Genomic DNA, 12849 nt, shown 5'->3' with positions numbered 1-12849 from the left:
TGACCGAATTAGTACCGACAGGGCTTACCCCAAGTGACTTAAGGCTGTTTTCCACCTACGCGTTTCTCATACGCACGTACACGCACGTAAAAGTCTAAATCCTTTTACCTGCTACCTTTGAAAAAACTGAATAAGTGAATAAATCGAAGGAACTCAGTTTTCTGCATACCGCCTTCAGAGCAGCAAGCGCAGTCACCATTTTCATACATCGCATACACGCGTAAAAACGCTCAGGTTGATGCAAGTTGATATAAACAGGATGGAGCAATGTTGTGCTGCCCACATTGTTCAGAGTTGTTATCAACATTGAACAATATTGTTGAAACTGAATCGGGTGTAACAATATTGTTCAATATTGATAACAACTCTGAACAATGTGGGCAGCACAACATTGCTGCATCCTGTTTATATCAACTTGCATCAACCTGAGCGTTTTTACGCGTGTACACGGCCAAAAATTGATCAGGTTGCCGCATCAGGAGTGAACAATGTTGTGCTGCACCCTGGGGACAGTATTGTTAACAATGTTGTATTGTTGTTGAAGCTTGTTGAATCATCAATGTTGATGCAATGTTGTTGTAACAAGTTGGAACAACATTGATGATTCAACAAGCTTCAACAACATTGTTAACAATACTGTTCACAGGGTGCAGCACAATATTGTTCACTCCTCTTTTTAACAACTTGCATCAACATGATGATTTTTACGCGTGTACTTACGAACTGCGAGAAAGGCCAATAAATACTTCATGTCGTATACATTTCACCCAGATATGAAATAATTCATTATTTATCATTGGTATTTTATCTTATAAATATATCGATGCAACTGAAAAGGAGTCGGCTGGAAGATGAACAAAATCCTTGACTATATACACGCCTAAAAACGCTCAGGTTGATGCAAGTTGATATCAACTTGTTCACGGTTGTTCAAAACAGGTTGCAGCAATGTTGTGCTGCACCCTGTCAACAAGGCTTGTTAACAATAATGTTCACGCTTGTTCGAACAATGTTGTTTGCGGTTGATGAACGAACAAGGCCGGAACAAGTTGTTGCAACAGCCCAAATCAACCTGATATCATCCGTGATTTTGGATGTCAACACATGCGAACAATGATGACTCAACAAGCATGTTCAATGCTGTTTTAACAACTCAAAACAATGTTGTTGCGACAACATTGTTCTTTGGTTATTTTCCAGGGGGGGATTTTTTGAATTAAATATTCCGCCATTTTCTGGAGCTCCATGTGACCATGTCACGATGAAAAGAAACGAAGAAAGCACATAACTGTTCATCTCTGTAATGTTCCTTTTAAGTGAATACAAAGGTAAATGCGATGATTATTATGTTTTACTATTTACAGCAAAAGTTTCCTCAAATAGAATAGAGTATCAAAAAGTTTATTTATATGAAACAAAGCTAAATAAATTACTCTGACAAAATGTAAACTTTCGTCTCGAGGTTTTGACAAGTTTCGGACTCTAAACTGCGAACAATATAAATCAATATGCCCATACAAGAATATATGGCATTTTTTTAAAAATTGGAAAAGTATAAAAATTAGGTTGCGAGACTAAATCGCATATTTTTAGAGAACATTTAGATCAATATTTAAAAAACATTGATCTTAATTAATATGATTGATTACACTGTCAATCTCAAGCAGTTTTTCTAGCTTTGCATATTTTTGAGATACTACTGTTAGATAATGAACAATTGTATTAGTCAAAATTAAAATATTTGAGTGTTTCTCCGAGATAAAACTTGTTCACCAAGTAGTATTGGTGATTTTCATTATGTGTAAAGTTATACAATACTTTTTTAACCGCTTCCCTTTCAACAGTAACTGGTGTGTTTTTCTGTTTCCCTGAAGGAGCAGTTTCCATTAAAGCAATCGTGGATGAGGCAGGCCTGGTCAATTATGTGGTCAGAGGATAAGATTGTAGTACTGCCTGTTCTTTCAACCTTTGGGCATTGAAAACTTCCAAAGACTTGGTTGTTTGCATCATTCTTGCAGAAGTTGATTGTCTCTACTGCAACCAGTTCTCTGTTTTCTACCTTGAGACCTTTTTTGAAGATACCAAGGTGATGCTGAAATATTAATGTGTGAGAATTAGTTTTTGATGGATAGTATGTTTCTTCATACAGTAAATAGTTGGGGTTAATTGATAAAAAAACTATTACTGGATTGTTTACTATTTACCACTGACATGTTTTTAAGTTTTCTCCTGTGTTATTTTTTTAGAAATATGAATGACTAGAAGACATTCAGGACATACTATATATATACTCTCAAGACTCAAATGTCCAGAAAAGGGGCAAACTACAGTATAAAAGTGAAACTACTGCATAAACTATTAATGTAATGACATATTTGCATAATACTGTATACCTGATGCTGATCATCCACGTATACAATTGGTGAGTCTGAATTCACTAATGTCTGCTTTTCTGTTATGATAGCTCTGAATGGTGTAGCTTTCATATGGCCGAGAAGACCAGCAGCTTCAACAGTGGCTTCTTCCAAGCACTCACTTAAAGGCTGGGTCATCAGCTTTCCTTTGCGATAATTTCCCTTAAACAAAGGAAAAAATTCAATGTATGGAATATATGATAGAAATTTGTTTTACGGACACCTGAAAATGGTCCTACTGCATATATGTTTGTGATGAAAATTTGTTTACTTTTCTTAGACATCCAGGCTGGTAAATATCCTTATCTCCCATACTTTCTTTCTTTGGTGTGTTGTTCAGGAACTGTTGCAAGGTTGGATCTTTTGCCAAAGTTATAATGGATTCTGATGCTTGTAATCTAAGGATTTAATAGAAAATCTAGCTCTTTTACATAATACAAAGTTAGTATTAAAACTGAACTGAAATTATGATAACTAACTATATCAGTCAGTGTTACTCACTCATTATGCTTTCCCCATTTTCCTCCACTTAGAACAAAACGAAGCTTTTCCAACTTTGCAAATTTTGTGCAAATATCCAAGCTTGATGCATGTCTGTTGCTGTTGACATTCAGGCCTCGTATGAAGTGGTTGAAGGCTTCAAATCTAAAATAGCAAATCAAATGTGGTGTTAAAGGTTAGCTAGACTAAGTATGTCTTTGAGATGCCTAATGAGAGTTTCCAAGTAGATATTACAAATGGCCGTCACTTAATTGTAACTAAAACTGTCCTTACTTATCTACTTGTTTTACCTTTCAGTTGAGAATCCATTTGCAGGCCCCAGATTTTCAATATCATCAACAAGATGAAGAAGAAGATGGAGTTTTGCTTTTTTCAAAAACTCTGGGTAAATTCTTGTCACTGCATCTACAAATGTCTTGAACAACTGCTTTGCCCCTTCTGAATTTCTTTTGTCGAACCCACTTGAATATGCCAATGCAAATATCTGTCAGAATATACATTGAAAACAGAACATAATCTATGATATTTCATATTAGACAATATAATTAATATATGAATGCAATATTTAATTGTTTACAATATATGATTACCTCACTCAACAATTCCCAGACAAAGAGTTGTTCATGAGGGATGATATCTTCCAGGATAAATACAGCAACCTGCATCCACAACTTGAAGTCTCTTCCAACATACGAACCATAGTTCCTCGTGATGTTCCCTCGTATTGTGGCTGGAAATGCGCTCATGTCAAGTGCTTGTATCTTTGCATGCAGCTGCTCCTTCCTTCCCTGGGATAAGGATTTCATCGTATCGGACAGCATATACTTAACAGGTCCAAGAAGTATGGTATGTAATATTTCAATAGGGGTTTTGCTAAATGAAAACAGAACGCATATTATACTGTATTTGTTTGCAACAGTACATACAAAAGTTCTCCGTGACACTCTACACTGTGTGCATGTAGAGACAGTCTGCTGTCATTGATAAAACATGACGTAGAACCGTAAAAGCGGCATTAATTTTATCATATCGTATTTGCGTACTTACTTATTTCCACGAAAGCTCTTCAGGATATCGAACGCTCCTCCCTTTTCCGTTACTCCATACTCACTTCTTTTGTCTTTTTTCTGATTTTCGGATCTATCGATGGTACATAATTATTTTGTACATTAACACAAGTTGAATTTTATAATAAGTCTTCATAATGCAGGCACATATGTACTGTTAACTGAACATACGGACAATTCTGTATTTCCTGAATCTTTTCTTGAACGTATTGATCTGTTCGTATTTCTTGTATGCCCGTTGCATTATTCGCTGTCGCCTATGGTGTAAGTTGCACGTAAAGAAATTGCACGTATTTACTGCAAAGCACCGTGCGAAGACAAACAGTGAACAATTTACTCACTCCGGTGATCGTGCCTCGATTTAAGATTGACCCTTTTGCTATCTATGACGTCACATGTTCACATTTAACTACAGTTAACACTTACATTACACTTTCTACAAAACTTGTTTGCGCAGCTACCCAAGTGATGTTCGAACTCTGATGCGCGTGGATTATCCGCCAGTACGCACAATACTGGGCACTTCACCAGAATTTCTCTATCGACGAAAGCGTCGTACATCATTTTACCACATTCTAGTTCTACAAAAAAAAGTAAAATACCACTTATTTTCGAACTTCTCATTACAAAACATTTTGGGTACCTTCATTAAACTTTTAAATCTACCTTCTAGGTCACGGGCAATAGATTTCCCAAGTGCAACTGATGGAACAATATTGGAAGTGCTTAGAAAATGAATATTCTCCATTTTACGGAATTCCTTGCGTGTAAGGCCTGCCATGCTCATAGAGAAACTCTCCAACCGATTCCACTTCTTCGTAGTGTTCCCACTTGTTTCATCGCTGAAGACGAGCAATGGGACAACAGAGGACGGATTTTCTCCACCTGTTCGTGATTTATCCATGTGAACCTGAAGGGCGTCTTTGGCTTCCTGTAAAAAGTGTTTTTTCAAACAATGAGAACTGCATGTGAGTAAAGTTTAATTACATTACAAATGCAGTATTACAGTACCGAACAAACATCAAATTTCGGAAAACATATTTGAGGTTCAGAACAGTGATTGCTTCCACACACCTGCACAGATACTGCCATGGCTTGTCCGTTAACATACTTATGTTTGATTTGAAAATAATGAAGATCGACTTTAGTCTGGATATTAGAAGTAGGGATGGTCACATTAGTGTTTGGACACAAGCAGTAACTTCCATGCCCTTCATCATGCATGTATTCTACCGTCGTCATCATCGTCGTTTCGTTGGAGACAACCTGTAGAGAGAGTATGAACAAGAATGAAATGAGCACGAGATTCAGTTTAAATAGTATGCTGTGCTTGAGATAAGATGAAATGTTGAATTATTGATAGATATAGCTTTTGAGACCGACTAAACTGGTAAATAATAGATTTCTTTTTTTCTTGTGGTCCGAACTCATATTTTAGTGTTGGCTCTGTGCTTTACAGTAAATCTCGACCGGTCCGTACGACCTCATACGGACCGCTCGCGTAGCCAATCAGATTGCATGAAACGCTAAAATATGAATCCGGACCGCAGAAAAAAAAAATTATATTCGATAATGAAATTTATCTGTATAAATCACGCAGTTACCTTAGTGAAGAACTTGATGAGCTTTCCTGTGTATACATCTCCGTTAGACAAAAATCTCACAATATCTTTTAGGAAATATAGCACTCCGTTCAAAGAAATTGATGAACTTTGAAAGTCATTATTTTCCAACCACTTGCGTCCCTGTTTAAAGGAAAAGTACTGTATAATAACTAAGAATATAATTATGTAGCCGATGTATATATATATATATATATATAAATATATATATATATATATATATATATATATATATATATTTAATATATATATTATATATACATACATATGACTTTATGATGATAATCTAACCTGAGGCATTTCATAAATGTATGTGTCAGTCTCTTCTGGGTATCTCGTAAGAGCGCTTGCTTTAGCTGGTATCGCAAGTTGAAGTCGAACGATATCTGAAGGCCGCAACCAATAATATGGATTACCGTTATAATAATCCTTGAAATAAAGATGAAATTACATAAAAATTGTATCCACAAGTGCTCACATGAATGCGATTGTTTTTCAAAATGGTTAATTTTACTTGCGCGCACACCTTTTGCGGTAGTAGCAACTCTTCGGCTTCTTCGATTTTAAAATTAAGAACGGAGTTCAGGGAAGGAACATCTGCATGAAGTTTCTTGAATATCATCCAGAGAAAATCCAAATCTGCCCGAGACTGAAAGTATACAGTCGATTTTATAAGAATTGCTATTGCGTTAGATTTAGACGCAGGGATATATAGATTTCTGTGTATGCACTATCAATGGCTATAAAGTGGATAACACTATAGCCATAATCCCTGACCCTAAAATGGAATCGCGAAAGCTGGAAGTACTATAAAACCTGGACATTGCAAAGATTCCGGCTTTTTGTTTTTACTTCTTTTAGAGATTCGAGGTTTCCTCATCCCCTCAAAAGTAATAGCAATATACGCACAATTATACGGGACTTTTTACTATACCAATCAACTTTCTCACAAAAGCTGCCCTGAAGGCTGAAGTGAAATTTGCTTTTATTCAGAGAGACGTTAAAGTGGTACAAAGTTGCATATTTTTCAAAAATGAACTGCTTTGAGAAACGGCGCTTATGCAATAATGAATTTTTCCTGCATGAAAGAACACTTGGATTTGAATTTTGACATCTCTCTTCTCAATAACCCATATTACACGCGTAAAATGCAACAAGTTGTCGCAAGTTGTCATCAACTTGTTAAGCGAACAATGTTGCATCAACCTGATATTTATCAAGCGGCAAAAACAAATATTCCAGTTTAAATCTACTATTCTAAAAATATTACGGAAAAATACCTTTGGCCTTGAAACGTTGTGCACATAGCTATACAACAAAAAAAATATATCCGACGGAAATGGAAAAGATGATCCGCGGCCGTGCTCGGATTGTCGAGGCTCGTTTTCTTCGTCGTCGTTGCTGCTTTCCTCGGAGTCGCTTGAAAGATCCTGAAAAATGTCGCTCAACTCACTCTCGGAGCTGCTCAGGTCCATAGCATCGTAGTCCGGAACGTAGGAAACGTCCTGGCTGTTCGTAAGATCACTATAAAAACTCTCAAATGGTTCAGAAACCAGCTGGATATCTTGCGTTTCTGAAGTTGCGAGCTCTTTCATGCGATGTCCTCGCGACGTTAAATGCACGGAAAACCTGTCCCACGACTCAAAGTTAACGAAACAGGTGTCGCAACGATGTCGGCAGGCTCTTTTTTTCATTTTGTAACGCTAACAAACGCGTAAAATCAACTAAATTTTTAATTGCTTTGAGCCCGTCCAAGTCCGCCCTGATTAATTCAAATTCCCCGCGACACTGATTGTTTGCTGCAATCTTTTCCCGCCGCGTTAAATTAGTGATTACAGCTTATTTCAAAGATTTTGATTGGTTCATTTATCAAGCTGCTGCTTCCTGATTGGTTAAAAATATGCAAAACAATAACAAAGCCCGTGCCAGTGCGCTTGACAGTAACAAAAGACTTCAATATTCAATTAAAGTTATTTGCTTTAGTTTTTTTTCAAAACGCAAAGGTTTTCAAGCTATTTTCAAGAAGATATGGCACAATACAACGACCTACGAACATTTGGAGCTTCAAACAGGTGACAAAAAGTGTAATTCATTTTACAACTGGAGTTCGTTTTCATTGTATATACATGTCCTTTTAAACTCTGTAGCCGAAATCCTTGCTCGCAGACGACGTCATGTTTAACCAGAGGACGAGAGGACCCTATGCCCGAGGAAACGTCCCGCAAAGCTTGTTCGAAGGTACGCAATATTAAAAATAATCATACTAAATAAACAGTATAGAGTTATTTGTATGAAAGGTATAAGCATTCACTTTGACATCTCGTATTTTTAAGACGATGAAACGCAAGACCCCAATGAGGGTACCAATGACATCTTGTTAAGAGAGCTCCGGGAACTGAAAGACCTTGTGAAGGATGTGCAAAAGCGTCAGGGCTCTATAGAGAAGACCATGAAACACTTGGCTTCCAAACTTGGTGCTGAGCAATTTGACCTGGCCAAGTCAAGTCATGCAGTAAGCATTGGTTTTCCGAAAAACAAATGAAAATCAACAATGCATGATGTTGTATATTTCTCATATGTCTTCATTAATTAATGTTTAACAATGAATTCAAAATTTATATAACAGGCAAATGTCACGAAAATATTAGCAAAAGCCTATATACAACTTGGGCGGTTTTCAAAGATAAATGAAAGCAAGACTGTAAGCCTATATCTGTATAACTGTATTATATTTACTTTTAGTAAATTCTATGTTCATTTACTATGAAAAATATATTAACTTATGTTTTAAACAGTATATGTAATGGTTTGGTTTTTACATAGGAGCAATTGCACATGGAGTTCCAGGACTCACCATATGGTCTTACAGTTGCTGAAGCGATGACCAAAGTGGATGTCTTCGAAAAGGCAAAATTTACCTACTGGAGAGCAGAAGAGAGAAGAAGGGTATACATTTATAAATCCAAATTTTAAGTCATGATTGTAAATGATAGTGATGAAAATTTGAATTAAATGTACTCACTTTGGCTCCTTAGGTTCTTGGAATAGGTAACTGGTCTGCCCTTGCGAAGGCCACAACCAAGGAGTTGGCTTCGAAAATATGTGGCCTTCTAGGAGTGAGGTTCAACTCTTTACTGGAGAAGTCTGTGCTTCGAGAAACTGCTCTGGTGGTATGATATTAATGCTTATCATCATTTGATGTATTTTGCACTCCTGCATTTTGAAAAGCCTTGTTAGTTATGACATCAATTCTTCATCAAAAGACATATATAATAAATGTACTCACATAAGCACAATATGCAACAAAAATAAAAACTATAGGCATCTCTATCCTCATAACCATATGATACATGTATAAGCTAAAGAGAACAAAGTGATTTGAGATTAGACAATGATGAGTCAATCTTGAGCAATTTTCATTTTTTGACTATATATGTATATATATATATATATATATATATATATATATATATATATATATATATATATATATATATATATATATATATATATATATATATATACCCATTTGCAAAAACGTTGGCCGCAGATAGATAGATAGATAGATAGATACTCGAAATCTAATTAGAATTGCATATGTTGTGTAATATGATTGAAATCCCATGCAAATGTAATCATATGCAATTCTAATTAGACTTCGAGTCCGCAGATAGATAGATAGATAGATAGATACTCGAAATCTAATTAGAATTGCATATGTTGTGTAATATAATTGAAATCCCATGCAAATGTAATCATATGCAATTCTAATTAGACTTCGAGTATCTATCTATCTATCTATCTATCTGCGGCCAACGTTTTTGCAAATGGGTGTATATATATATATAGTTGGATCAAATTATTACCATATTATCCTTCCTTTTCCCAGAGAATCTATGTTGCTGAGTATGGGAGAGATGACTGTAAGAAAGATGAGAAATTTTGGATTAACTTCCAAACATGGAAAGATACAACATATGGAAGCCGAGGCCCAACTGCATCTCAATGGGGTGAAATTTTAAATGAGGAATGAACTAAAATTATTAAATGTGTTGAATATTTTTTAATTAAATCACTTTTGTGATAATGTAAAATGAAACTATTTATTAAATACTTACTATAAATTTTCTTTTGTATAGTTGACTGAACAGAATTATCTTATAACCAATCCAAGTCCACCGCATTTTTACCAATCTATAAATATTAAATAATTATATGAAAATATATATTATGTGTCTACAGTACTTTCACTTTGAACTTTCGTACCAACGTCAACCGTTTCACACCAGAAATCTGAAACACGTAGTCTATTATAAGTTCTTGCCACAAAAACTAAGTTTTACCATATGGTTCTGCAACTTTAATACTGATTAAATGCGAACGGATAACAGTTTCGATGAATCTTGCCTAAAAACAATACAAACGACTCGAACAATTGCGATTGCACGTGTGACACAACTTTAAAGTCGGCCTCACGGCCTGATAAAAAATAGGACGAACAAAATGATTTCTGTTTATGCAAATGCGATCGTAAATAGCTTCCATGTAGTTTTCGACTTTAATCAATATATATTTTCTTGACAAACGACGAAATTGTTCGGATATTTACCAAAACGCACTGTCGTTTTGAATATCTGTCACACGTTTTGGTCTTTTGGAAGTCTGGTGTGCGTGCGCATCCGATTTATCCCAATCGTACCATCGTTAATCAAAATAAGCTCCCAATTATTCCCTTCAATCCCTTTGCAACCCTTCCGACTCTGAATTAATATTCAACGATATTGTTTCCGGTTGTTCGAACAATAAAAAACAGGTTGTTTGTTCATCAATATTGTTGACGCATGTTCGAACAATATTGTTGAGGCCTGATGAACGAACAAGTCGTGAACAAGTTGTTCTGACAGCATTTAACAAGCATGTTCCATCAACCATGTTGACGCCTGTTCCAACATGTTGCAACAAGTATTGTTCGTTCATCAATCGTTAACAATATTGTTCGAACATGTTGTTAACGATTGTTACTTCAACAACATTGTTCAATCATGATAACAATATTGTTGAGACATTGTTAATCGAACAATCATGATCAACCTGATCAATTTTTACGCGTGTATATTAGAATACTGAGCTTAAAGAAAAATTTACACTTCCCAACTCGCGAACTCTGTTGTAATGTGAAGCAGCTACCATATTTTTTGTTGATAGAGTTTAGCCTATTTCATGACAGGCATGATATGATATTTCCTTGTTTTTAACTTGATGAATTAATTCTACAATGTTTGAGGGTGGCATTTGTTAGTTATCGTATCAGGTGAATGTCTAGTGTGTTGTATTAATGATTCGTGATAACTATCGGCATATTGTTTAATCAAATGGGATGTAGGTTAATGAGTATATATTTCCTCAGTTCTTTGAGTATAGTGTGATTCGGATGTTGATAAACACCGCCATGTTTTTTCTTTCTGATTTTAATGACACCTGATAAACACACGCTGGAAATAGTCCAGTTCGGTATATATAGACAACATTTATTTCCCTTGATATAGAAATAATAAGCAGCATACAATATCTTATCATACATTCCAATAACGTAGATTTCGAATTTTGATTTCGTTAGAATAGAATGTCTCTGTTGCTTTTTGGAGAGTATTTTTCTTATTGTCATTTCCTACAGTTCCAAAGATTCTATATCCTAAAACACGCATGAATCAAAACCAATTTCTATTATCGCCTAGTATTTGGACTTTTTAAATTCATGCATACGGTGGATAGGGTCATTACGGTTTTTTTAAAAAGATAAATTAGCTTTTTCAGTTCTAGGGTCAACAGTTGTAGCCATACAGCAGGCTTTCTCGAAGTCACTCGAAATTTGGCATATGATTTTATCTATATACTACAACACATAGATAGTTGCCATACTGAATTGTCTCATATGTCTGGGTATGTCTAATGGGTAGACTTCAACTTATCTACATTAATGATTCAGTAATGAATAATCTCTCAATTGTAAGGATTCTTGACTTCTTTGTCTAGAGAAAGAGAGATGACCACATTTGCATCACTTTCACTGTAAGAGATCCCTGCAAACCTTGAACGTCGTCAAATTCAGTGACCTAGATTTTATGTTGGTGCTTAGACAAGAGCCAAAAGTGTAGTTTTACACAATCTAGATTCAACCCGATTGTTTCCTAAAACAGACACACTTCTCTGTTAATTCAGCGTGATGCATTTAGGCATATTACAACGATGGCAACAATCTTTTTTACCCCATGTCTGAGTGTAGTCTATTATTGCTGATATGATCGCTTTGGGAAGAAATTAAAGTTGTTTAGGGCGCCGATAGTTACGGTTGAGAACCCAGACATTTTGTCCATACACACAAAAAAATGATTTATTTTCGTTTTTTAATGAGATTCATCGTTATGTGCAGTATATCATGGCCCTATCATGCAAGTAATTTTTTGATAAATCCTATCAGATCAGTAATCGCAGTATAATTTATAGTATATCATGTTGTTGATTATTATTATAATATATTTTACTGATAAATGTGTAATCTCATGATCAACACAATCTTGAATGCCAGGAAAGAGTCTCCAGGAATGAATGAAGCCTAAAAATACCTAATTTAAATTAAAATTCGTTGATGAAACGGCATAGAACGAGGTCGTGTGGGCAATTAAAGACATGCTGACAATGCATAGAATGGAAAGAATACGGATTTTCATCCTTAGGGTCAAGTCCTCGGGTCCAAGAAATACCGATTTATAGCGCGATAAAGTTTGTTGGCGATAAAACTTTTTTTCACGTTGCATGAAAGTCACTTTCCTGAAAATCTATTTCTAAATTAAGCTTTTTGCATGCATACGTGTCACAACGGATAAGGTGAGGGGAACAGTTTTAAAAATGGCTAAAAAAACAAAATGTATCATGTGGGCGGTATTCATATGGGGGCTGGGACTGATTGGTGTAGGAAAACGTAATGTGTGACGAGATATTAATAAATTCAATTCAATTCATATCCTTGTATATATATAAATATGATTATATGAAATTGCAAACTCATTCGAGATTGCGACAGGTCTCTGATCATAACATCTGTAAACACTTGTTTTAGGCAGCTGTGAAAAGTATTTTTTTTCAGTAAACAGATGCATGTATATCACTGCAATCACTGCATTGGTTGCTGAGCTGTGATAGAAATCTTGCACATGCAGACAAGTCAATAAACCATTCAGTAATCTA

At 35.4% G+C, this 12849-nt stretch overlaps 3 protein-coding genes across 3 annotated transcripts; 1 reads left to right on the top strand and 2 right to left on the bottom strand.

The window, feature by feature from the left end:
* Positions 1 to 1837: 1837 nt before the first annotated feature.
* LOC114517955 lies at positions 1838 to 2853 on the bottom strand. Its single transcript, XM_028537808.1, has 3 exons — positions 2686 to 2853; positions 2394 to 2576; positions 1838 to 2092 (listed from the first exon to the last, which is right to left on the bottom strand). Exons 1-3 carry the CDS (start codon positions 2725 to 2727, stop codon positions 1838 to 1840), a joined length of 480 nt encoding a protein of 159 aa, XP_028393609.1. The 5' UTR covers positions 2728 to 2853.
* Positions 2854 to 3201: 348 nt separating this feature from the next.
* On the bottom strand, positions 3202 to 5074 carry LOC114517954. The gene is made up of 7 exons (XM_028537806.1): positions 4994 to 5074; positions 4649 to 4913; positions 4409 to 4563; positions 4154 to 4239; positions 3963 to 4055; positions 3506 to 3788; positions 3202 to 3399 (listed from the first exon to the last, which is right to left on the bottom strand). The coding sequence occupies exons 1-7, from the start codon at positions 5072 to 5074 to the stop codon at positions 3202 to 3204; spliced, it is 1161 nt and encodes a 386-aa protein (XP_028393607.1).
* A 2690-nt stretch (positions 5075 to 7764) lies between these two features.
* LOC114517953 lies at positions 7765 to 8577 on the top strand. Its single transcript, XM_028537805.1, has 4 exons — positions 7765 to 7842; positions 7938 to 8116; positions 8231 to 8305; positions 8428 to 8577. The coding sequence occupies exons 1-4, from the start codon at positions 7779 to 7781 to the stop codon at positions 8575 to 8577; spliced, it is 468 nt and encodes a 155-aa protein (XP_028393606.1). The 5' UTR covers positions 7765 to 7778.
* The last annotated feature ends 4272 nt before the right edge of the window (positions 8578 to 12849 follow it).

Source organism: Dendronephthya gigantea, unplaced genomic scaffold (assembly GCF_004324835.1).
Source record: "Dendronephthya gigantea isolate DGI-Jeju-01 unplaced genomic scaffold, DenGig_1.0 000010F, whole genome shotgun sequence".
In the NCBI taxonomy this organism is placed as follows: Eukaryota; Metazoa; Cnidaria; class Anthozoa; order Malacalcyonacea; family Nephtheidae; genus Dendronephthya; species Dendronephthya gigantea.
Note: the sequence above shows the minus strand (reverse complement) of the source record. Positions and strands in the feature narration are given on the sequence as shown.

Coding starts and splice junctions, on each gene's coding strand:
- LOC114517955 (XM_028537808.1), bottom strand. CDS start 2,727: ATGGGAGATAAGGATATTTACCAGCCTGGATGTCTAAGAAAA. Junction 2,577..2,685: donor AGCCTGGATGTCTAAGAAAA/GTAAACAAATTT, acceptor CCTTTGTTTAAG/GGAAATTATCGCAAAGGAAA. Junction 2,093..2,393: donor ACGTGGATGATCAGCATCAG/GTATACAGTATT, acceptor TTAATATTTCAG/CATCACCTTGGTATCTTCAA.
- LOC114517954 (XM_028537806.1), bottom strand. CDS start 5,074: ATGGCAGTATCTGTGCAGGTGTGTGGAAGCAATCACTGTTCTGAACCT. Junction 4,564..4,648: donor TATTGCCCGTGACCTAGAAG/GTAGATTTAAAA, acceptor TTTTTTTTGTAG/AACTAGAATGTGGTAAAATG. Junction 4,056..4,153: donor CAGGAAATACAGAATTGTCC/GTATGTTCAGTT, acceptor TACCATCGATAG/ATCCGAAAATCAGAAAAAAG.
- LOC114517953 (XM_028537805.1), top strand. CDS start 7,779: ATGTTTAACCAGAGGACGAGAGGACCCTATGCCCGAGGAAACGTCCCG. Junction 7,843..7,937: donor CCCGCAAAGCTTGTTCGAAG/GTACGCAATATT, acceptor CGTATTTTTAAG/ACGATGAAACGCAAGACCCC. Junction 8,117..8,230: donor TGGCCAAGTCAAGTCATGCA/GTAAGCATTGGT, acceptor TTTATATAACAG/GCAAATGTCACGAAAATATT.